At 35.4% G+C, this 25,814-nt stretch overlaps 1 protein-coding gene and 1 non-coding gene across 11 annotated transcripts in view; one reads left to right on the forward strand and one right to left on the reverse strand.

The window, feature by feature from the left end:
* Positions 1 to 25,814, reverse strand: part of Bdp1 (B double prime 1, subunit of RNA polymerase III transcription initiation factor IIIB) — a 109,482-nt gene that overhangs the window by 82,430 nt on the left and 1,238 nt on the right. For 6 of the 10 annotated variants that reach the window (XM_047556024.1, XM_047556022.1, XM_047556017.1 and 3 more), the window contains exons 2-11: positions 22,375 to 22,651; positions 20,812 to 20,921; positions 19,335 to 19,394; positions 17,805 to 17,936; positions 15,451 to 15,584; positions 14,070 to 14,164; positions 8,746 to 8,800; positions 7,412 to 7,555; positions 3,086 to 3,355; positions 145 to 292 (exon numbers count right to left, since the gene is read on the reverse strand). In XM_047556024.1, the coding sequence (XP_047411980.1) occupies positions 145 to 292; positions 3,086 to 3,355; positions 7,412 to 7,555; positions 8,746 to 8,800; positions 14,070 to 14,164; positions 15,451 to 15,584; positions 17,805 to 17,936; positions 19,335 to 19,394; positions 20,812 to 20,921; positions 22,375 to 22,651 (1,425 nt within the window). Of the gene's footprint in view, positions 1 to 144; positions 293 to 3,085; positions 3,356 to 7,411; positions 7,556 to 8,745; positions 8,801 to 14,069; positions 14,165 to 15,450; positions 15,585 to 17,804; positions 17,937 to 19,334; positions 19,395 to 20,811; positions 20,922 to 22,374; positions 22,652 to 25,814 lie in introns of those variants that run through there. The other 4 variants (XM_047556020.1, XM_047556018.1, XM_047556027.1 and 1 more) reach the window with 3 other exon arrangements.
* LOC124987715 (U6 spliceosomal RNA) lies at positions 2,348 to 2,455 on the forward strand. The gene has a single exon (XR_007109238.1). It is a non-coding gene; the product is annotated as a U6 spliceosomal RNA (small nuclear RNA).

The following is a 25,814-nucleotide window of genomic DNA, read 5'->3' on the forward strand; positions in this document are numbered from 1 at the left end:
TTGGATTCAATTCCCAGTTTCATAAGGGAAAGAAAAAAAAACTAAAGAGAGAAATGCAAATCCACAATTACAGTTATATACTTCAACACTACTCTCTCAGTAATCAATTATATGAGATAAAGCTAGTGAAGATATAGAAAATACCTTTCTGAAAGGACAGGGTCAGCTCTCTTCTCGACTTTTTCACCAGAGGCTAAACTCATACTGTCATCTCTGTTCTGTGCACAGAGAAGCTTCTGTTCCATATTGCATTCACCTTCATTTACCTCAGGTCTTGAAGACAGACTTGTATCTATGAATATAAAGTGCACGTTACTCTTAAAAAATTACAGCCCAAAACACCTTCTTTTATAAAGCACAAAAATATTTACATGTAAGACTCTTTTTCTCCTGTAAAACAATCCATTCAACACTCAAGTTCTTAATTGTAAGACACAATCTTATTTTTAATTTAGAACATAATGAAAAATTAATCAACTTAAATGGTTTGTGTTTTGAATATCAGCGCAAGTTTCCTGGGAAGTTTGTAGCACTTTCCTTTATGGGGGGGGGGATGTTTTTGTATCAGGGACTGAACCCGGGAGTGCTTAACCACTGAGCCAAATCCCCAGTACTTTTTAATATTCTTTTTATTTTGAGACAGAGTCTCACTAAGTTTCTTAGAGCCTCATCAATGCTGGTGCTGGTCCTGAACTTGGGATCCTCCAGCCTCAGTCTCCTGAGTTATTGGGATTACAGGTATGTACCAACCCACCCAGCAACTTAAAATTTAAGTGGTTAATGACTTGTTTTATATGTCCCTTCAGGAAGCTAAAGATGGACTTGGCTGTTCTTTTGTTCCTTCTGAAGTATAATAATTAAAAATAAAATAACAGCTACCATTTACTGAATACTTACTAAATGGCAAGAACTCTTAAGTCTATCAGATGCATTATCTTAAATATTTTTTAAAAATCCTATTAAAGTTATTAATGTTAATCCATGATAGAGAAGAACCACCTGAGTTCAGAGATCTTAACTGACGGTTCAATGCAAAGAGCCAGTATAAAAATACAAGAGCTAGGATAAAAAACAAAGTCTGAAGGAGGGACTGTATAGAGGGAAAAGAGAGGTGGGAGGGGTGGGGGGGAAGGAAAAAAATAATGGAATGAATCAAACATCATTACTCTATGTAAATGTATGAATATGCAAATGGTATGCTGTTACTCCATGTACAAACAGAAACCACATGTATCCCATTTGTTTACAATAAAAATAAATTAAAAAACAAAAACAAAAACAAAGTCTGTTTAACTTCTTAATCAGTAAGCTTTCTTGCTTTATAAGCAATGTCTCTTGTAACAGCAACAAAATAGCATGATGTTGTTAGGCTTATAAAATCATACTACTTTAACTACCAGAATTAATTTATTAAAACCATATTAGTGAAGGTGAACTGCATGATATTTAAATTCTATAAAAGGTTGTTCTGGTCTGCTACAACTTTCTCTTTCTGTCTTTACCTGATTATCTGCTTTCATTTTTTCATGTTGTGAATTGAACCCAGAGCCTCACACATGCCAAACACAGGCTTACCAATGAGCTACTATCCCAGATTTTAAATAATTTATATATGAACTCTTGAACTTTTTACTTTACTTCTTTTTATCTTTTTTTTTTTTTTTTTTTTTTTTTTTTTGAGACAGAGTCTCACTTTGCCCAAGATGGGCTCAAACTCCCCAACTCAAGCTTCCCAAGTAGTAGGGACTACACGTGTACCATCGTGCCCAGCATGAACTCTTTAGAGAAGGGACCAAGCTCCCACTAAATTCTTAGCCCCTGTCCCCCAGCAACTCCTAAGTTTCAACATGTTTGCATTGTAAGACTAAAAAGAAAAATGGAAGAAATACTTATTCAACTAGTCCTTTTAAAAAATTAACCCACTGTGGGATCACTGTATTACTAGACAAAGGTAGAACACAAAAATCTGTGATTTATTAACAAAACAACTATAATTAGCTAGATACATGTGACTGCTAGTCATTATTAATGTGAATACATAGGAAATGATAAATTTTATAAATAAATTTTGGGAAAAGATGTCTCTGGTTTACCTGGATTTTTTGGAGGAAGGAGGTTCCTGGGGATAGAACCCAGGGGTAATTGACCACTGAGCTAATCCACAGTTCTTTTTATTTTATTTCTAGACAGTGTCTAAGTTGCCGAGGCTGGCCTCAAACTTGCAATACTCCACACTCGGTCTCCAGAGTCTCTGGGATTACAGGCATGTGCCATCGTGCCTAACTGCTTTTCTTTCTTTCTTTGTTTTTAAACAATAATTTTTTTCTTTTAATTAAAAAGAAAAGGAGTGCTTGCTTTGACAGTACATATACTAAAAATAGGAATAGTACAAAGAATATTACCATCACCCCTACACATGAATGACGTGCAAATCTGTGAAGCATTCAATATTTTAAAAATAAATTTTAAAAGATATAAATACTTAGCACAGTACTTTCAGTATAGAACCAATTAACAAACCAGGTACAGTAGTATACAACTATCATCCCAGCAACTGGGAGGACGAGGAAGGAGGATGGGCTAGTCTCAGCAACTTAGAGAGGCCCTAAGACGCCTAGTGAGACTCCATCTCAAAACAAAAAAGACTAGGGCTGGAGTTGTGGCTCAGTGGTACAATGCTAGCCTAGGATGCATGAGGCCGTGGGTTCAATCCTCAGCAACACATAAAAATAAAATAAAGGGGGCTGGGGATATAGCTCAGTTGGTAGAGTGCTTGCCTTGCATGCACAAGGCACTGGGTTCAATCCCTAGCACCACAATAAAAAAAAGTAAAAAATAAAATAAAATAAAGGTATTATGTCCACCTACAACTAAAAAATATATATATAAAAAAAAAAAGAAAAAAGACTAGACATGGGTCAGTGATAAAATGCATCTGCATTCAATCCCAGTACCAAAATAAATAAATAGATAAAAAATAACAAGCATTACTGAATCTATCCACAAGCAAAGTATTTGTTATGTACCACATTACTGTACATGCCTTCAAGTAATATAAGGTTATTATAATGTATAAGAAACTTACTCTTGTGTTTTTCTCCTTTAAAAGGGGCTGACTGAACACTGGCATTTCCTAAAAGATTTTTGACTTCCTGTTCATTAGCATCATCTTGATTCTTCCTTCTCCTTTTCCTTTCACTTCTGTCTTGTTCTAATGCAACTTGTTCTAAATCCTGTTCTGGTGAAATCAAAGACTCTTCTTCAACCATCTGAGCATATTCCTGAGTATCTGAAATTTTAGTACTTAGAGACTCATCAGGATCATCATTTACCCCTTCGCTGGCAACTTTTTTCACTGAAAATAAGAGAAATAGTTATAAATATATAAACAGCATATAGAAAATTATTAAAGGTAGAGAATATAAATACTCAAGGTTATCCTCTATAATACCACTTGTATGAACAAAAAATTAAAGACAAACTAAAATGTTCAAAAGGGAATAACCAAGTAAGTTACAATACTTCATGCAGAGGTATGCTGGGGGTATAGGTCAGTGGTATAACACCTGCCTACCATGGGCAAGACTCTAGTTCAATCAATGCCAGCATCACTAAAGCAAAATTCACTACCCACTCCAAACGAAAAATCCACGCAGTGTCAGGTGTCCTGGCACACACCTGTAATCCAAGCAACAGGGAAGGCTGAAGCAGGAGGATCCCAAGTTTGAGAAAAATCTCAGCAACTTAATAAGACAAAGTTTCAAAATTAAAAATAAATAAGGCTAGGGATGTAGTTCAGTGGTAGAGTACCACAAGATTCAATTTCCACTACCAAAAAAAAATCCAAAGTGCAGCTCAGTGATAAAGCATATAATCAGCATGCACAAAGCCCTGGGTGCAAACCCTACCACCACACAAACATAAAAAATTCACAAAAGCAATAAGAACAATGAGATGGGTTTACAGGCAGTAAAGTGAAAGATTTCAAAACATGCTGTTATATTTTAAAAAATCAAATGGTAGAAAGATATATGTATATATGTGATTCCATTTTTATGAATCAAAAAAACTTATATACACCCTAAGACATACAGGTATATATGAACAGAAAAGTGTTTATAACAGGAGTGAGAAAGTGTTCAAGAATTAAATCGTTCCTCATTTGTGTTTTCATTTTTTTTCTATTGGTGCATTATAGTTGTACATAATGAATGAATTTGCTGTTATATATTCACACATGAACTCAATATAAAAATATAATTTGGCCAATATCATTTCCCAGTATTTCCCTTTTTCCTCCCTCCCAAGGGCCTGGTTGCTTTACTCTACTCTACAGCTGATATTCCACTGATTTTCATAGACCAACCCTCCATCTTTCTTTTCCTTTTTCTGTTTTTCAACAACAACCACCAAATGTGTGTGTGTGTGTGTGTGTGTGTGTGTGCGTGTAAATAACACCAGTTCCCTTTTTTTTAAATTTTGAGACAGGGTCTTGCTATGTTGCTTAGGACTCTGAACTTGCAATCCTCCTGCCTCAGTCTCCCAAGTCACTGGGATTATAGGAGTGTGCCACTGCTCCCAGCTCAATGAACAATATTTTTTTTTCAATTGTTGATGAACCTTTATTTCTTTCTTTATTTAAAATATATGTGGTGCTGAGAATTGAACCCAGTGCCTTACACATGTAAGGCAAGCACTCTGCCACTGAGCCACAACCCCAGCCCAGTGAAGAATATTTTTAACAAATATTTTAAAATAATTGCTAGTACCAGGGCACAGGGGCACACGCCTATAATCCCAGCAATTCAGATGGCTGAGGCAGGAGGATCACTAGTTCAAAGTCAGCCTCATCAATGGCAAGGTGCTAAGCAACACAGTGAGAATCTTGTCTTTAAATCAATCACAAATAGAGCTGGGGATGTGGCTCAGTGTTCAAATGACCCTGAGTTTAATCCCTGGTACCAAAAAATAAAATAAAATTAAATTAAATTAAATAATTACTATTGCCCTGCCTACTAAAGCATATCAACAGTCAACTGCATCAAAATATAAAAACATGAATTATTTTTGAATCATTTCGAAAGATGAAGATGAAAAAAAAAAAAAAAAAAAAACAACAGAGATCACCACAAAAATAGCATGGCTTGGTCTGAACATCTTCAAAACACTCAGGTTGAAATTTGTCACTATAACAATATCACAAAGTGGCATCTTTACAAGGCAATTTAGACCAAGAGTGCTCTGTCCTGATGGAAAAATTAATAACCAGTATTGAGAAAGGTCACCTTCACCGCCCCCCCTTTGCCCTTCTACCATGTATGAAGTAGCAAGAAGGCCTCGCCAGATCACAGGTGCCTTGATCTTGGGTTTCTCAGCCTCCAGAGCTATGAGAAATAAATTTCTGTTCTCTAGGAATTACTCAGAATCAGGTATTCTGTTACAGTAGCACAAAACAGACTTAGGGCAGGATCCAAACCAAAAACAAGCTTAATTTCAAAATAATGGTTGATCAGACATCTTCTCTAAAAACATCCCATCTCGGATGATAATAAAATTCAATTTCATTCACTTACATTTTTAAAAAACTGAAAATAAACCAGGCATGGTGGTGCATGCCTATAATCCCAGAGACTCAGGAGGCTAAGGCAGAAGAATTGCAAGTTCAAAGCCAGCTTCAGCAACTTAGTAAGACCCTAAGCAATTAAGCAAGACCCTTGTCTCAGAAATAAAAAAGAATGGGGATATGGTGCAGTGGTAAAGTGTCTCTGGGTTTAAAAAAAAAAAAGTGAAAATAAGATTTCAAAATTGAGAAAACACTTAATTTATTCAGTGAAAATAACCACGAATTACTAAATTGAGCTATAATGATGTATCTTTAAAATTCTTATATTAAATAAGATATAGTGAGTTACTCATATTGTTTACATGATAATCACAAGAAGAAACAATACATCTTAATCTTCTAAGGTTAAATATAGTTAAATTAAAAAGAATTTTTTTGACTAACAAATGAAATATGAACTGGGCACAGTGGTATACATCTGTAACCCGAGCTACTCAGGAGGCTGAGGCAGGAGGAGATCACAAATTCAAAGGTCAGCCTGGGAAACTTAGCAAGACCCTGTCTCAAAATAAACTTATTAAAAAAATAAACCAAAGTCTTGAGGATATAGCTCAGTGGTACAGCACTTGCCCAGCATGCACAAAGCCATGTTTAATCCCAGTGCTACCAGAAGAACAAAGTAACTTTAGTTATCAAAGACAGAGGTACCACGCTCTAGAAAAATTCTAGATTGGCTTTGTACAGAGAAGAGTCAACATAGCATGTTTTGCAACTTCTCATTGGGCCTCATTGGGCCATGTCTGGTACCGTGGTTTGGAAACGGTTTCTACCACTCTGATAAGAGTGGCTTGTTTGTACAAATAATGTGGTTTATAATGAAGTGCTTTCCTTTTGGTGGTCTGGAATTTTGGTATATGCCAGGCATAGGGTGCTGAACACTGTTAGTACTCCTAACCAATAACGAAATGTGGTAGTGGTCTTGGGGACTTCCACCACAGGCTCTCACAATTCTAAGTTTGAGTCCTACTTCTGCCCCTACTTACATTCTGAGAGCTTAAGAAAAAGTGATGTAAAATCTTTGGGGCTATTTTTCAGTGATTACAACAATGGAAAAGGACCTGGGATGTGAACTAATGTATAAGGTTTCACTATAGTTTCAAGATTCTTTAATTATGTGATTATAGTTGAACATCATTCTTAAGAATCCAATATTCAGGGCTGGGATTGTGGCTCAGTGGTAGAGTGCTTGCCTAGCATGTATGAGGCACTGGGTTCGATTCTCAGCACCACATATACATAAATAAAATAAAGGTCCCTTGACAACTAAAAAAATTCAAAAAAAAAAAACAGTCCAGCATTCAAAGGTTTAAGAAAATGAAAATCTAAAAATAGAAATACCCACACAAATACAATTTTCTCCCTGGTGCTAGTCAACATTAACCTTCAGAAATTAAGCTGTGCTCAAAGAATACAATCTAGTCACAATCCCCAAAATATCAGAGTTCTACCTTTTAAAATATTAGAATTTTAAAACATTTGTTTTGCAGAAAACAATAAATAACCAAATAGATCATGACACTCAAAAACTCTGATGCTCTTTGATTAACTAGAACAATTCACTAAATGTCAAAATGATGTCAAGTAGCCCAACTATGACAATCATAAAATTTTATAAGGAGCTACTGTTTTGACTCAGTTAACTGGCTAGGTAAAGAAAAACCAAGTCTCTCCAATGCCCTGATGATCTCAACTACCTGAGCTATACCTAAACTCTCAATTCCTGAGGGACAATATTGCAAGTTCATTATTACTAAGTAAAAACTACAAACTTTCTTATAAAATCAATACCTTTTACATTTTTCCGTGGTTTAGAGGGTTTCTTCTCCTTTAAACTCTGACTTTTAACAGATTTTTGTTTTCTTTTTTCTTCCTCAGCAAGAACTTTCTGAAGCAAATGAGCAAAAAAATCGAAGTCAAAAGGGCGCTTTTCCTCTGTTTAAAAAAAATGGAAAAAAAAGCTTCAAGTATTTATTTTTAAAAAAAGAAAAAGAATTTCTAGTTTTTAAAATAGTACAACAGCAAAAGGAAATAGATTTACTTATATCAGCGAAATAATGGATAAACAAGTACATAACAGACCACACAGAGAGGAAAAACTATTAGTCTAAAAATTTAAAAAGGAACTACTAATATAAGCAATAAAATGAGTGAATTTCTAAAATAGTGAGTAAAAGAAACCAAGCACCAAACAGTACATCCTGTATGATTCCATGAATAAGGCATTCTGAAACATTCTAAACCAACCCATGGAGATTCAAATGACTAGTGGATGCCTGGGGTCAGGAGGACAGAATTTAATTGATTGAAGGGGAACCAACTAAACTTATGAAGCAATAAAAATGTTCCATATTAAAAAAAAAAAAAAAAAAAAGCTCCATATACATTTGGAGTGGTGATTACACACATATTATTGTCAAAATCCAAACTACACTTTTAACTATGTGTAAACATGTCTATTTATTGATTGATAGCAGGAATTGAATCCAGTAGCACTTAATCACTGAAGCATATCCCCAGTCCTTTTATTGTTAATTTTGAGACAGGGTCTCACCAAGTTGCTTAGAGTCTTGCTAAGTTGCTGAGACTGGTCTTGAACTTGCCATGCTCCTGCCTCAGCCATGTTTCAACCCCTCAGTCACTGGGATTATAGGCATGTGCCACCATGCCTGGCTGTAAACTGATTTTTTTATTTTTTGGAGGAGGGTGGGGGGATACCAGGGATTGAACTCAGGGGCACTCAACAACTGAGCCACATCCCCTGCCCTATTTAGCATTTTTTTATTTAGAGACAGGGTCTTAACTGAGTTGCTTAGTGCCTCACTGTTGCTGAGGCTGGTTTTGAACTTTTGATCCTCCTGTCTTAGCCTCACGAGTCACTGGGATTACAGGCCTGTGCCACTGCACCCAGTTATAAATTGATTTTTAAAAACAAGAAAGACACACTATACTATGCCGTGTGCTATTTTAGTGATGGGGAAAATGGAGAATAAAATCTGTTCTTTAGCATAAAAGAAAAAAAAAAAGAAAGAAAGAAAGAAAGAAGAGACACTACACACTAGTCAAAGAGAATTATTTTTAGCCTCTCCAAATGATACTTTGTAAAAGAGATTTGTAATACTTACGGAATGCTTTGTCTATTCTCCATCCATTTGTTTTTTCTTCCCGTTTAAATTTGTTCTGTTAAAAGAAACAAAACAAAACCTATAGTAATTGTCTCCCATTAAGTGAGTAAGGGTTAAAGGTTATTTATTTATTTTTTTTGCAGTGCTGGGGATTGAACCCAGGGCCTTGTGCAAGGCAAGCACTCTACCGACTGAGCTATCTCCCCAGCCCTAAAGGTTATTTTTTAAATTAGCAAACATTAAAATAAAACTTATGAATAACATAAGGAGGAGAAGGAAGAGGAAGAGCAAGAGGAAGAAGGCGGCTGGTCTTAGAATGTAGCTCAGGGCAGAGTGCTTGTCTAGAATGCCTGAGGTTCAGGCTTTGATCCCTAGCATCACAAAAAAGCAAAAGATGAAAACCAACTAGGTTGAAATAAGAACATTTGGGTAAATGAAAGTACAGAAAATTTTTCAATAGCAGAGTACTGGGCTGGGGTTGTGGCTCAGTGATAGAGAACTTGTCTAGCATGTGTGAGGCACTTGGCTGGATCCTCAGCCCAACATAAAAATTTTTTAAAAAATAAAGGTATTGTGTCCATCTACAACTAGAAATGTTAAAGAAAAAAAAAACAAAAACAAAAACAAAAAAAAACAGCAGAGTACCCATTCAGACCTACAGGAAAAAATGAACATCGCCAGAGCTGGGCGGGAACATGACTGTAATTCCAGCAACCCAGGAGGCTGCAGCAGGATAATAAATTCAAGGCTGGCTTCTGCAATTTAGCAAGGCCCTGAGTAACTTAGTGAGATTTTAACTCAAAATAAAACATAAAAAGGGCTGGGGAATATAGCTAAGTGGTAAAGTGCCCTTGAGTTTAACCCTGGAACTGAAGGAAAAAAAAAAAAAAGGCACTAAGAAAGGTGAATATGTACTCAATATTGAAGACTAACTTTTTTCTTTTTTCCCAGTACTAGGAATGGAAGCCAGGGCCTCACACATGCTAGGCAAGTGCTATATTACCACTGAGTACATCCCCGGCCCTTTTTTATTTTGAGACAGGGTCCTGCTAAACTGCCCAATCAGTCCAGTTGCACTCCTTCTGCTGCAGCCTCCTAAAGCCTCTGGTTTCTGGTTCCACATGCCCAACAAAAAGACTCTGTAATGTAAAATCATTAAGTTCATTGTAAGATGGGGTTTATAAGGTATGTAGAAGTAAAAAAGGACTTTAAAGATCATAGCACAGGGATAGGCAACAAAAAAAATTACATTTGTGAAAGGGTTTTTTTTGTTTCTGTTTTTTGGTACTGGAGATTAAAACCAAGAGGGCTTTACCACTGAACTATAGCCCAGTCCTTTTTAAAAAATTATTCTTATTATTATTTTGAGATAGGGTCTCACTAAGTTGCCCAGGCTAGCCTCAAATTTGCAAACCTCTTGCTTCAGTCTCCAAAATTGCTGGGATAGAGACATGCATACAGCATCCAGCAAGAAGTTATTATTCGTGTAAGCCCAGTCTCAGAAAATCACTGTCAAATGTTTCTCTCATATGCAGAAGCTAGAACAAAATAAGGAAATGAAGGAGGGGAGGATCAAATATAATAAAGACTTAAGGATGATCAGTAGAGTATAAGATGGAGATCAAGAGGGAGGGAGAAGTGACGGGAAAGGGGTAAGAAATGTGGAATGAACTTTTAAAAAATAATACTATGTACACATATAAATATACCAAGGAAATTTCACCCTTTTATGTGTAAGAAGAAAGAACCAATCAAAACTAAGTAAATAGATGAGCAAAAGGAAGATCTTTAGAATAGAGGGAAGGAGCAGGAAAGAGAATAGGAACTTAAAACAAATTCCACATATTTTGCCAGAATGAACCCAACTACTATGTATAACTATAATGCTCTAATTAAAAAAATAATAATAATAAGAGATGCTGGGCATGGTGGCACACACTTGTAATCCCACAGAATCAGGAGGCTGAGGCTGAGATGGAGAAGGATGGCAAGTTCCAAGAGAGCCTTAAAACCCTGTCTCAAAAATAAAAAATAAAAAGGGTTGGGGATGTAGCTCAGTGACTATGCACCCCTGAATTCAACCCCCAGTACAAAGAAAAAAAAAGTTATTATCTGTGAAGTATAAAGAAAGTAAAGAGAAAAATGATGAAACAGAAAATGATTAACCCAAAAGAAGACAGGAAAAAGGAATTTAAAAAATGAGAGAGAGAGTAATGTTAGACTTAAACCCAGTCATATCTATTATTGTTGGTTCTTAGTCTTCTGTATTGGTGGGAACTGGTTCCAGGACCACCCAACAGATGATAAAAATCCTTGCATAGGGGCTTGGGATATGAACACTTGCTTGGCATGCCAGAGGCCCTGGGTTCAAACCCCAGTTCCACAAAAAAGAAATTTTTGTATAAAATGGCACAGTACATGATTATAAACTGCATATATGATCTCATACACTTTATTTTTTATTTATTTACTTTGGTACCAGGGATTGAACCCAGGGGTATATAACCACTGAGTAACATCTGTCATTTTTATTTTAAGACAAAGTCTCTCTAAATTGCTTAGGGCCTTGACAGGTTGCTAAGGCTGGCCTTGAACTTTTGATCCTCCTGCCTCAGCCTCCTGAGGATTACATACATGTGCCACCACACCTGGCCCTCATATACTTAAAACTGCCTCTAGATTACATTATTTAGCAAAATATAAATAACGTGAATGCTATGTAAATAGCTGTTATGCTGTCTTATTTATGGTATAATGACAAGGGGAAAAAAATGCACAAATGCTTACTACAGACTTTTTTCCTTAAATATTTTCAATCCACAGTTGGTTTAATCCACAAAACAGCAGACATGTAAAGCCAACTGTATTACATTCTATGTTAATGAACTAAATCAATACAGTGAAATGTAAAATGATTTTTTAATTTCTTTTTATCCAAGGCTAACATAATACAAAAAAAGAATATATAATAAAGATTTCCCTATCTTTTGTAGAAAAGGAATATATTATTTGAAATGATTAAAGGCAAAAATTTCAAGTTAAATTAAAAAGAAAAATAAGCCCAGCACGGTAATCCCAGAGGCTCCTGAGGCTGAGGCAGGAGGACCGAAAATTCAAAGCCAGTCTCAGCAAAAGCAAGCAGCTAAGCAACTCAGTGAGACCCAGTCTCTAAATAAAAAAAAAATGCAAAATAGGGCAGGGGATGTGGCTCAGTAGTTAAGTGCCTCTGGGTTCAATCCCTGATACTAAAAGGAAAAATAAATAAATAAATGAGATAGTATGAAATCTAATGCCTATAAATTTAACAGTTTTGCATCAAAACTGTTACAAGAAATTAAAACTTTTAAACAGAATTTTTAGTTGTCACTGAACCTTTATTTTTATTTATTTATTTATTTATTTATTTATTTATTTATTTATTTATTTATATGTGGTGCTGAGAATGGAACCCAGTGCCTCACACATACTAGGAAAGTACTCTACCACTGAGCTACAACCCCAGCCCCAAAACTTGTCTTTTTTTAAGGATAGGGTCTCATTGTAAACTCCTAGGCTCAAGCAACTCTTCTGTCTCAGTCTCCTAACTAGAGGATGACAGGTATATGCCATTGTGCCCAGTTGAAACTGAAAATCTGAATGCCCTATATGCACTAAAGAAATTTAATTTATCATCTAAACCCTTCCCCCAAAGAAAATCACCTGATTAGATGATTTCACTAGTGAATTCTATCAAACATTAAAGAAGAAACAGTATTCATCTTAAGTTCTTTCAGGAAGCAGATAAGAGAACATTTTCCAACTCATTTTCTTTAATCTTCATGCCAAAACAAGACAAGGACATTAAAAGAAAATTACAAGGGCTAGAGTTGTGACTCAACAGTAGAACACATGTTTAGTATATAGAAGGCCCTGAGTTCAATCCCTAGCACTTCAAAAAAGGAAACAAAGAAAAACTACAAACCATTAACCAATATTCTTCTCATAAACAAAGTTGTAAAAAAATTCTCAAAATGAGCTGGGCACAGTGGCACAGGGCTATAATCCCAGGGACTTGGGAGGCTGAGACAGGAGGATCACAAGTTCAAGACCAGCCTTAGCAACTTAGCAAGGCCCTAAGGACCTACTGAGATCCTGTCTCAAAATAAAAATTAAAAGGGCTTGGCATGTAGCTTGGTGGTTAAGCACCCAAGCAGGACTGGGGTTGTGGCTCAGTGGTAGAGTCCTTGCCTGGCACGTGGGAGATACTGGGTTCAATCCTTGGCACCACATAAAAATAAATAAACAAAATAAAGGTATTGTATCCATCTACAACTAAAAAAAAAAAAGAATATGCAGTTTTTCATCTTTTGAAGAAATGCAGTAATGCAGTGAGGAAGGATAGTCTGTCATACTGTACAATACACCTTACATAATACCCCCCGGCAATCAATCAATGCCTAATCTGGTTCTGTGGGGGAAATGATCTTTCCTATTGGAAATTTTTATTAATGTAATGAATGTGATAGAGTAGGAAATGAAGTCCAAAGATTATGGCTGGGTAATGCACTGCAGCAACAGTGTGATAGCACATAAAGGCACTCCAACCCAGGAGATTTGTATAAAGAGAAAATCCATCCTCCAGCCATGTAACAGCTATAATTGATATCATTGCTATTGCTAACAATAACATTCTTCTCTATGCTATTCTAGAAAATTTAAAAATATATTTTTTGTCCAAAAGGCTACCCCTTAAGGTTAGAGATATATAGCTCAGTGGTAGATCACTTGCCCAGTATGTATAAGGCCCTCAGTTCAATCCTCACCATTACCAAAAAAAAAAAAGTGTTCTTATATATTTATCTTCTCTTAATAAATGTGAGTTAGGTATTAAGTGGAAAAAAAAAAAAAATTAAGTACTTTCATTTATTAGTCAAAGGTAAGTTAATTAAGCTTGTTTAATGAAGCCAGTCTTATTCATTCTTTTCTGTATTTTTCAATTTTTAATAAATGTGAGGTATTAAGTGAAAAAAAAATTAAGTTCTTATATATTTATCTCCTCTTTTCACTGTCCAACTCTTACATTAATTTCAGTGCCTTTATTAGTACTCCCTCAAATCTATTTTAGAAGTAATTCTAAAATTAAGTAGAGTCATACTAAAGTTAAGGAGATTTTACCAAAAACACAATTGAGAAATACTGCTTTACTTCTCAGGCAAAAAAGGAAAAATGTAACATAAACATCACTGTGAAAAAACATGGACTAGGAAAGAAACCAAAGGTAAAAAAAAAAAAATTAGCAACATTTGGATTTTTTCCAATCAACAAATGTTATGGGTTTACTTTACCTTAATTTCTATCCTTGCTCTGTGAGGAAAGAGTTGTCCAATCATAGAAAAGTCAGTTCCTACCATGCTGATAGCTAAAAAGAACATATCTGTTTCTGTAAATAAGATTGAGAATCATTAAAACTATTTTCAGAGGAAAGAAATTCTACATAAGCATATATTATGAGTTAAAAATAAATTCCACAGTACTTTCTTATTGAAAAAATAGTCATGGAATATCAAAACAATATCTTTAAAGTATTTTTTTTTCCTTGAGGCGTGAGGGATTCGAACCACAGCCCTTGCACATGCTAGGTGAGCGCTCTCCAAAACAAGCTATTTCTTCAGCCCTAAAACATTTTTTTTTAAAAAAAAGGTAACATAAGAAATTTTTATGCTCATACCAAACCATCCATAGTTAATTTTGGGAGGGCAGGGAGTACTGGGGATTGAATCCAAGGGTGCTTGACCACTGAGCCACATACCCAGCCTTTTTTATTTTGAGACAGCGTCTTAATAAGCTGCTTAGGGCCTTGCTAAGTTGCTGAGGCTGCCTTGAACTTAATTCTCCTGTCTCAGTCTCCCAAGTCTCTAGGACTCTAGGATTACAAGCATGCTCCAAGGCACTCATCCGGAATTTTTAAAGACATTGTTATCTGGTCTCATTCAAAACACCTTGAAGAAAGTTGTCAGTCACAGCCAGAATTGGGTATGTGTGCATGTAAGATATCCCAAAAACATTAAAAAGTAGCAAAAAAAAAAAAAAACAAACATGAGAAACTTGATACAATTTCTCATGTATCAAGTGAAGAGGAATGGTGTAGTCAGAGAAAGGAAGTATAGATTCTTCCCTTCTGCTCTGTATTTTTCAGTCACGTTTGAATTTCTTCCCAAAACTCTAATGCTTATGTAATAAAAAGTAATAAGCATCACCATGCAATACGTACTGTATACTTTGTTTAACAGCCTGATTTTTACCTATAGTAACTTTAGGGGGCGGGGGATATAGTTCAGTGGTAGCATGCCTAGCATGTACGAAGTCCGTGGTTCAATCCCCTAGCACACAGGAAGAAAAAAAAAATAGAATCTTTATTACGTAATATTATCTTAAGTAGAATATTATGACCATTAGAAATGTTAATTTTTCCCTTAAATGGCATTTCTTTGTAAAAGGATTTGACACAGGAAGATTTCAGACAAAACGACCAAAGAACTAATTCTTCCGAAGATTTCTAATATAATTATAACCAAGGATACAGTTCCACAGTAGAGCAGGTGGGAGGTGTCAAAAAATTTGCTGGACAGAAAACAACATAGGAGTTTCCATATGACATAAGTCAGAAATACAGTTTATTTCATTTCAAGTAAGTAACTTAAACAATTCTTAATGAAAATTAGTTACCTTTATTAGACCATGGCTTAGAGTAATAGTTTTTCCTAAAGCTGGAATATGTAGTTGTAGAACCACGCTCAAATATAGGATCATTTTCCTCAACAACACAGGGGCCTTTTGTCCTTAAAACTTCTACAGTTAAACTAAAAGAAACACATTTTCAAATAGAGCCACAATAAAAATAAGAAAACAAATAGTAAATGAGATTTAAACAGCTATACTTTAAAACATTTACTATACATTTCAAACAAAAATGACAGTAATATATATTTGAAATATGCGTACTTTCCAAATATCAAATTGTTACTTAAAATGTGATTACCAAGAAGTAGAAACAAGTACCAACCTGTTTTCAAAATCTACAATAACAATATAAAGTTCAGAAAATAACTTTGGTGCAATTAAGCCAGACATGGTGGCACACATCTATAATCCCAACTCAGGAAGTTAGAGCAAAAGGGTCATAACTTGTGGGCTAGTCTCAGCAACTCAGTGAGATCCTATTCCAAAATAAAATGACTAGGGATATAACCCATGGCAGAGTACCCCTGGGTTCAATCTCCAGTATCAGAGGAGAGGAAAAAAAAAAAAAAAAAAAAAAAGGTCAGGTATAGGGTGCATACCTGTAATCCCAATGGCTTGGGAGGCTGAGACAGGAGAATTACCAGTTCAAAACCAGCTTCAGCAACTTAGCAATGCCCTAAGCAATTTATCGAGGCGATATCTCAAAAGAAAAAATAAAAAGGGCTGGGGATGTGGCTCAGTAATTTTGAGGGACCTAAAAAATGTTTTGTCGCCTTCTGTGTGCCTCATATATTCTATATATATTATTATGCTAGGCATTATGAGGATATTGAGAAATATAAGCATTTTATATTTTACATTCCTACAGACAAAGCAGTTAAATACACTTTTAACTCTTCATCAACCAGTAAACTCACCATCACACACTAAAGGAAAAAAAGCAAACAAAATATTATTAGCACTACCACATTCATGTTTAATCATCATATTTTTATTATTATTATTTTTTAGTTTTTTTTTTTTTTTTTTTTTTAAGTAGTAGAGATTGAACCCAGGATGCTTTACCCCTGAGGTACATTTCCAGCCTTTATTTTTTTTTCCATACTTTTTTTATTGGTGCATCATAGCTGTAAACAGAGATAGGATCTGCTGCTACATATTCATACATGCACACTCTGGCCTTTTTTATTTTTTGATTAGGGTCTCACTAAGTTACTAAGGTTGGCTTCAAACTTCTGATCCTCTGCCTTCACCTCCAGAGTTGCTGGGTTATAAGCAAGCACCACACCTGGCTTTTATCACAGAATTTAAATGCTATATAATTTTTTACTAAACCAGGAGTAGTAATACACACCTATAATTTCAGCTACTAGGGAAACTGAAATAGGAGGATTCAAGTTCACAGTCAGCCTCGGCAACTTAACAAGGCCGTTTTTGAGACCTTGCCTTAAAAATAAAAAGGGCTGGGAATACAGCTCAATGGTAGAGTACCACTGTGTTCAATCCCCGGTACCAAAAAAAAAAAAAAAAAAAAAATTGAAAAGAGCTGCGGATGTAGCTCTGTGGTAGAAGGTGCCTGGATTCAATCCCCAGTACCAGGGAGAGGGGAAAAAATTGTTTTTCTAAGGAGGCAAAAAACTTTCCATTTTCCTGTATTTACTAACTTATTAATTTAGCATACTCTTTACAAAATAATTCACTTTAGAAAGAAAAATGAATTGTGCAATGCCAAATGTGAAAAATTTAATTTTACAACTGTGAAAGCAGAAAATGAATTAAATCTCACCTTAACAAAAATCATAAAATGTTAAACTTGTTTCATCATATAAATTATTTATCACCACATGCCAGAATGTGGTATAAATTAATTACACAAAAAGCTGAATACTGACTTCAAGATTAATTCTAGAAATCTATCCTCAGTGGAGAACTGCACGTAATTAGTTTAACAGCTCAGTTCAATTACCAGTAAGGTCAGTAAAACAATGGTGTTAGACTAATGTATGACAGAGCAACAGTATCATCTCCTATAAAACACATAAAAACTGCAAAAAATTGGCTGGGCAGGGAGGCATGTGCCTATAATCCAGTTACTGGGTGATGCAGAGAGCTGGGGCAAGAGGATTTCAAGTTTAAGGCCAGCCTGGGCAATTTAGAAGGCCATCCTCTCAAAAAAAGAAAAGCTACAAATTATAACTTAATAGCATTTTCTGTTTATAGCATTCATGATATAAGTGGAAACACTGCAGCCTAAGTGATGATGACCGACTCAGAAACAGGATCTCTCTCCTTAGACAAGGCAGGCTTGTTCTGGCAACTACAACAAATCTCCAACTTACCTTTCTTCATCCAAAATAATAGAACCATCTTCTGCCACTTTTACTCGAGGAACCAGCAATGGCCCATCATCTGTCTCTTCTTCCACTTCTTCATTATCTTCAACATCAACAGTGCTCTTATTTTCCTGCCTACTAAATGTAAAGATAAGTTAATTTCCATAGCTTAGAGAAGTATTTCCTAGGGTGGAGGTATAACTCAGTAGCAGTATACATGCTCAGCAGGCTCAAGGCCCTACACTTAATTCCTAGCAACAAAATCAATTAATTAAAGAGAAATAAATGCTCATCTATTCTACTTCAACTCAGTATCATTGCAAACCATCCAGTTATGGAATTAATAAGAATAATCCTTCCAGTTACTTAGCACTTACTTCCAGAACATTTTATTAACTCTTCAGTATTTTCACTCACAGACTATATATAGTGGCATCCAAACTAAACCCATTGCAGAACAGTGTACACAGTATGCTAACTTTGAGATTTAAAAAGAAAAAGAAGCTAGGTTTGATCAGAGGTAGAAGAATTTTTACAATATTCACTTTTGTTCCTTTTGAATTTTATATCAGGCAAACATTATTTTTCTAAAACAACAACAAAGTTTTGTTGTTCTACTAGTTTTAACTTAACATCTGGTCAGTTAAATATGCATTATACAAATACTGTGGGCCTTTCAAGCTGATTTAAATAAAGTTACTTTTATTCTTAAGTGAGTCTACTTAAAAAAACTCAATCAAGGCTAGAAGTGTAGTTCAGTAGCAAAGCACCTGTCCAGAACACACAGGCCCTGGGTTCCACCCCCCTGTACCACAAAAAATAAATATAAAGATCCAGTCAAGCCAGTTGTAGGATGCATGCCTGTGATCCCAGAGGCTTGGGAGGCTGGGGAAGGAGGATCGTAAGTTTGAGGTCAACTTCAGCAACTTAGCAAGGCCCTAAGCAATTCAGCAAGACCCTGCCTCAAAATAAAAAATAAAAAGTGCTGGAGCTGGGCATAGTGGTGTTCATTTATAATCCAAGCAGCTCAGGAAGCTGAGGTTGGAGGACTGCAAGTTCAAGGCCAGCCTCAGCAATTTAGCAAGCCCCTAAGCAACTTAGGGAGACCCTGCCTCAAAATAAAAAATAAAAAAGGGCTGAGGATTTCGCTCAGTAGTAAAGTGCCCCTGGGTTCAATCCCCAAAATAGGGGAAAAAATTCAATCAAATGTAATTTGATGGATCATTTCTTTTTTAAAAAAATTTTACTTAAGAGAACTTTCTCTATTTTTTGTATGAACTGCTTATTAATTAGAAGGCTGGGGCTGGGGATATAGCTCATTTGGTAGAGTGCTTGCCTTGCAAGCACAAGGCCCTGGGTTCAATCCCCAGACCACAAATAAATAAGCAAATAAATAAATAAATAAATGGCTGAAAAGTAAAAATATATTTTATAATCAAAGAAAAATCTGGACACAGACCTCAAAATCATTTCACTTTTAAAAAAAAATTCCCATAATAGAATACATTCAAAAAAAATATAAGATGGAATGCTTACTCTCTTGACTGGACTGGAGTCAATGATTTTTCAGTTTTCTTTTCTTGTTCTAGGGAAGAACTATTAAACACAAATAACAATACTTTTTAATGAGTTAAATTATTTACATCTTGTCAATTATCTGTAAGCAAGAAGAAAATTAACTTCCATGTGTTTTGTAAAGACATAATAAACCATAGCACTTCATTAATAATGGCACAATCCAACAATCAATTTTTCAGTCACAGTTGGGGTTTTAGTTCAATGTGTGTTTAGTATGCTCAAGTCCCTGAGTTCAGTCCCCAACATGGAAGGCAGGGAAGGGAACAGAAGGGAAGGAAAAAAGCAAAAAAGGAAGTAATTTTTCAGTAAAAAATTTGTCATTGAGTACAAATAATCTGCTAGACTCTAAGTAGAAAATGCTCTTAGTAATTCCTTATTCCTTAGTAAAGGGAGGGTCCCACTCCTGAGGCCTGAAGAAACCTGGGTGGCTTGTCTTCAATGCATATATGTCAAACAACTAAAAACCTAGGTTTGTGGCCCTTCCTTCAACTAGGCCAAACACCTGGTAAACACTGAAAGAGCCTATGCTACCTCTACACCTGCTAAGCTATCAATAACACAATAATCAGCAGATTTATTTATAAGACTTCTGTTGCCCCCCAACCCCACCCAAGACTTTGAAGTTTTGTTCTTGGAATATTTGCTAATCAAACTGCCATTGAATTTAATCATAAGGTAGTGCATAAAATCTTAGATTGCGCCTTTAGATTAGGTTATAGTAAATAAGAAAGAGATTGCAATCTTGATCACAGAAAAGTTGCCTAATTGGTTTTTACTACATCCTGGTAATTAATACAACAAGGGAAAATTATTTTTCATTTCATAGATAAAAAGTATCATTTACCATCCCCAAAAAGCAGTTAATTGCAATGTCACAGCTGGGGGTATAGCTCAGCAGTAGAGCACATGCTTTCACACAGGCAAGGCCCTGAATTCAATCACCAGCACATGGGAGAGGAGGGGAGGAAAAGAGAGAAGAGAGGAGGGGAGGGGAGGGGAGGGAAGGGAAGGGAAGGGAAGGGGAGGGAAGGGGAGAGGGGAGGGGAGGGGAGGGGAGGGGAGGGGAGAGGAGGGGAGGGGAGGGGAAGAAAAAGGCCAGGCAGAGGTGCACGCCTATAATCCCAGGGACTCCCAAGGACATAGGAGGATCACAGGTTCAAGGCCAATATGGGCAACTTTTCAAGACCCTGTCTCAAAACAAAAAAAGGATTGGGGATGTAGCTCAGTGGTAGAGTGCTTAAGTGTGAAGTCCTGAGTTCAATCCCCAGTGCCACAAAAAAGAAAAAAAGATCACTAGTTATCATAAAATATTCTATCACAGGATAGCATATGTGCTACGAATTTTGTCAACATGCTTTTGGAAAACATGAAATTATACACTAAATGTGGTACTTAAATCACTACAAAGAAACTAAAACAAATAAATTTTACTTACGTCATTGGATTATTATCTGGCAGGTAATATATGAAGTCTCTCATAGTCATTTTTGAACGGTCTGGTGGCCTCTGACTTTCATTTATAGCATATTTGTTTTTCCATTGTTTCTATATACACAAACACACACACAGATCCACTTTATTTTATAAATATAGAAGAATTTCAAATGTACTATATTCAAATATACAGTCTACTGTCACATTCATTCCAAGAGTTTTGATATTAATATTATTATTAATTATTATTATTATTCCTATTCCTATTATTCCTATGCCTAATTTTAGGGGAAAATTTATAAACTGAATATTAAAAAGTTGTAGTACATCACCCTCAATAGTTTTTAGCTTTTAAAAACTAAAGTGACTGGGAATGGATAAAAGTTCAATATAGAAAATCTGCTCATTGGAGCTATGTGTAGCTCTGTGATAAGAGTGCTTGCCTATCATTCATGAGGCCCTGGACTCAATCTCTAGCACTGGAGAGGGGGAAAAAAAAAGATGCATTTTATAATTAATAAAAGGAACTGACATTTGGTGGACACTTAATGTTTTCAACAGAATTTTTTCTTTTTTTTTTTTAAGATGGGGTCTCACTGTGTTGCCCAGGTTGGCCTCAAACTCACAATCCTCCCACCCTGGCCTCCCAAATAGCTGGGATTACAGGCATGCACCACCACACCAGCACTTACTATTTTCTAGACTTAAGCTTAAACACGTTTCACATGTATTAACTCTTTTAATGTTCACAACCCTCCAATGATGTAGATACTATTATTGGTCCTATTTTACGGATGAAGAAACAGACAGAAAGATTAATTAAATTGCCCAACATCACACAGCTAGTAAGAGATAAAGCTAAGATTCAAAGCTTAAGTATCTAACTCCAGAGCCAGCATGCTTCACTTCTATTACCATGTCCTTCCAGGGAAAAAAAAAAAAAATTTAGTCTTCAAGATTATAAAGAACATGGACTCTACTACAGGCATTTCACAAATTTTTCCCATTTGTAATTTTCCACCCAGCAACTTAGAAAACATTACCAATTCATTCTGCTCAACTATACTTGTTCAAATATATAGCATGTCACTTGGATATCTTTATGTGATATCTCTGAAGGTTTATTTTATAACTATGCTTATGTATCTATGTACATGTTCTTACAAAACTTTTACTTGTTGTCTTCACCAAAAACAATAAAAAACAAAGGGAAAACATTGAGGAATGATACTGGCCAAATTATATTATATTATATATATATATATATGTATATATATATACACACACACACACACACATATGTATATATTAAAAAAACAAATCCCACCATTATGTACAACTATAATGCACAAATTAAAAAATGGAAAAAATTAAAAAGATAATTGAATGAAGTACATAAAAATTATACCAGTCGAATATGAAGTTCATCATACTTCTCAATTAACCAAAGGAGTTGTTATTCTGGTTTTGCTATAGATGCTTATTTTTCTTCCAAATGATGCCATACTAACATAAAAACACAAATCTAGCAAGCAACAATGAAATTGGGATTTTCCTCCCTTACCTTCTCTTTTCTCAATTCTTCTTTTAACATTTCCCTCAGTTTCTGGGCTTTATATATTCGGTATCTGTCTGAGCATGGCTGTTTCTCTTTCGTTGGAATAGGGTTTGGCTGTGGAGCATCTTGATTAACTATAGATAAAGGATGAGACTGTGAAGGAAGACTGATGCTAGGCTTAACCAAACTAGAAGTACTTGATATTCGCTTTCTTCTCTGTGAAACAGTGGAGGACAATTTGTTGGACTCTTCAACATTATTTTCACTAGCAATCTTCTCATCACTGTTGAAATTTTAATAAAAGAAAGAAAAGAAAAATGAACACCACGAATCTTCTTTTACATATCCTAGTTTTAAAACCTAGTCTGATGAAAATCCAAAACACTTAAGTCTCATTATTTAAAGTAAATTAAGGGGGGGTAGGAGGGGGGCAAGAATGGAGGAAGGAGGGACTGTATAGAGGGAAAAGAGGGGTGGGAGGGGTGGGGGGGAAGAAAAAAAAATAACAGAATGAATCAAAAACTATTACCCTAGGTAAATGTATGATTACACAAATGGTATGCCTCTACTTCATGTACAGAGAAATAAGATGTATCCCATTCGTTTACAATAATAAATTTTAAAAAATAAATAAAGTAAATTAAAAGATTAATGGGGTCTAGGGGTACAGTTTAGTGGCAAAGAATGTGCAAGGCTTGGGTTCACGCCAGCACCTCCAATGACTTAATATTTATGCTGATTACAGTAAGTTTTGTTTAAAATCTTTTAACCTGTGTAAATTCTAATGAATATAGTTAATCTTTTCAAACTTTAAGTCCCTCAGTCCAGTAGAGAACATAATTATATGCTTAGTTTCCTCAAAGCAAACAAAAACCTAAGTTACAGAACATAGCTTAATTAACCTAGTTTGAATTACTAGATAACTGAGAGCTTTGTTTTTAGGTTTAACTTTTTTTGGTTTTTGTTTGTTTTACTTATGGTGCTGGGATGAAACCCAAGGCCTTATGCATGGTAAGCAGAGATTGCTTTTTAAATACAGTCTATGTACATCACTTTGACATCTCCCTAAACAGGTCTAAATTACTGGCACTTTATCAACATGAGATCAGTTAAATCAAACATGCAAAACTTCAAACTTACAAAATATTTGTATTACAGTATTTAAAGACACACATTGAGCTTCATTACCCAAACCAAATTCTTTTATTTAATTATTTTTGGTACCAAGGATTGAACCCAGGGGTGCTTAACCACTGAGCCACATTCCAGGCCCTTTTTATTTTATAATTTGAGACAGGGTCTCTTTAAGTTGCTTAGTGCCTCAATGAGTTTCTGAAGCTGGCCTTTTTTTTTTTTTTTTTTTTTTTTTTTTTTTGGGTGCTGGGGATCAAACCCAGGGCCTTGTGCTTACAAGGCAAGCACTCTACCAACTGAGCTATCTCCCCAGCCCCTGAAACTGGCCTTGAACTTGCAATCCTCCTGCCTCAGCCTCCTGAGCTGCTAAGAGTACAGGTGTGTGCCACTACACCTGGTTCAAACCAAATTGTTTGAAGCAGCAATCATTTACCTTTTTTTTTGTCACTACTCTATTTACACAGTCATCAGAATGAACTCTTCACTCAAAAGAAATACTCAGTTTTCAAATTACACATCAGGGGGGCTGGGGTGTGGCTCAGTGGTAAAGCATTTGCCTAGCATGCATATATACATATATATATATATATATATAAATAAATTACATATTAGATATGGTATAGATAAGATATAAATAATTCAAGAATGGCCTAAAAACAAATTAAGTCAAGAAAAGAAAACGGGGTGAAAGTTGGATAGAATGAATAACTTTTAATGTATTATACAATAGTCGGGTGATAATACAATTATAGAGTTAACAACAAATAATTTTATATCTCAAAATAGCTGGTACAGAGAATTTGGAAAGTTCCCAACACAAAGAAACAACGCTTTTGAAGTGACGGATATGCCAATTTCCCTGATCTGATCATTACACATCGTATACATGTGCTGAAATATCATATTGTACCCTATAAATATGTACAAATTATTATGTAACAATTGATTTTTTAATATTAAAAAGAAAAAAGGGGCCAGAGATGTAGTTCAGTGGTAAGAGTGCTTGCCTAGCATATGTGAGGCACTGGGTTTGATGCCCAAAAGCACAAAAAATAAAGAGGAGCAAAAAATGAAATTTTTCCCATATTTTACAATTGGTTTTTATATAAAAATGGAAAATACCTTAATCTATGGAATAATCTTTCCAGAAAATTTCCAATTTAAGTTCTTATCTCAGGCTCAGGATGTAACTTGGTGGCTCAGTACCTGCCCAGCATGTTTAAGAACCTGGGTTGGATCCCCAGCACCAACCCTCCTCCTTCCCCCAAAAAATCTTATCTCAACTCTTATAGACATGATATATGCGTCATTTGCTTTCTACCCAATTATGCTGAATGCATATGGCAGAACATATACCCAATTTTTACAATTAGCAAAAACACACATACACAAAACAATGCATTAAAAAACAAAATATACTCCCTAAATGTCAATTTTTTTAAAGTTTTTTTTATATTTTTTTAGATGTTGATAAACCTTTATTTTATTCATTTATTTATATGTGGTGCTGAGAATTGAACCCAGTGCCTCACACATGCTAGGCAAGCATTCTATCACTGAGTCACAACCCCAGCCCCTAAATGTCAACTCTAAGAAATCAATTAAATAGGGCTGGGGAGATAGCTCAGTTGGTAGAGTGCTCGCCTCACAAGCACAAGGCCCTGGGTTCAATCCCCAGCACCGCAAAAAAAAAAAAAATCAATTAAATACTCTAGAGCATGAATGTCTCAGGACTACAGTCTCTGGGCAATTTATTATTAAATTATCAATCACCATGCATTCATATATGGTTAACCAAATCTCTCAGAACTTTATTAATTTAACAGTGAGAGGTATTGGTATCTGTTTTAAGTAGAAATTTTCAATCAGATTCATGTAAGAAACTTGTAAATAATTGAGTGTCACTGAGCAATCAAAATAAAAACCCTATAATCAGCACCAGCTTAGGAGAGCAAGTTGTGCTCTCACAAAAGAAAATGTTCACCTTTTTAGCACAATATAAACATAATTTGTACCATCATTGTAACTTAACAGGGCTGGTTTTTTTACAGGTTTCTTCCTACAAACAATATGAAAACAGAGACCACCTTATTACCTGGCACGTTTTAAACTTAATTATTTTCCACTGTCACCTTTTCTTAAAACTGAGAACTTATGCCAGGTACGGTGGTGCACGGCTGTAATCTCAGAGGCTGGGGAGGCTGAGGCAGGAGAAAGACGAATTCAAAGCCTGTCTCAGCAAAAATCAAGGTGCTAAGCAACTCAGTGAGGCCCTGTCTCTAAATACAATACAAAACGGGGCTGGGGATGTT

This window comes from Sciurus carolinensis, chromosome 6, assembly GCF_902686445.1.
Source record: "Sciurus carolinensis chromosome 6, mSciCar1.2, whole genome shotgun sequence".
NCBI classification, from domain to species: Eukaryota; Metazoa; Chordata; class Mammalia; order Rodentia; family Sciuridae; genus Sciurus; species Sciurus carolinensis.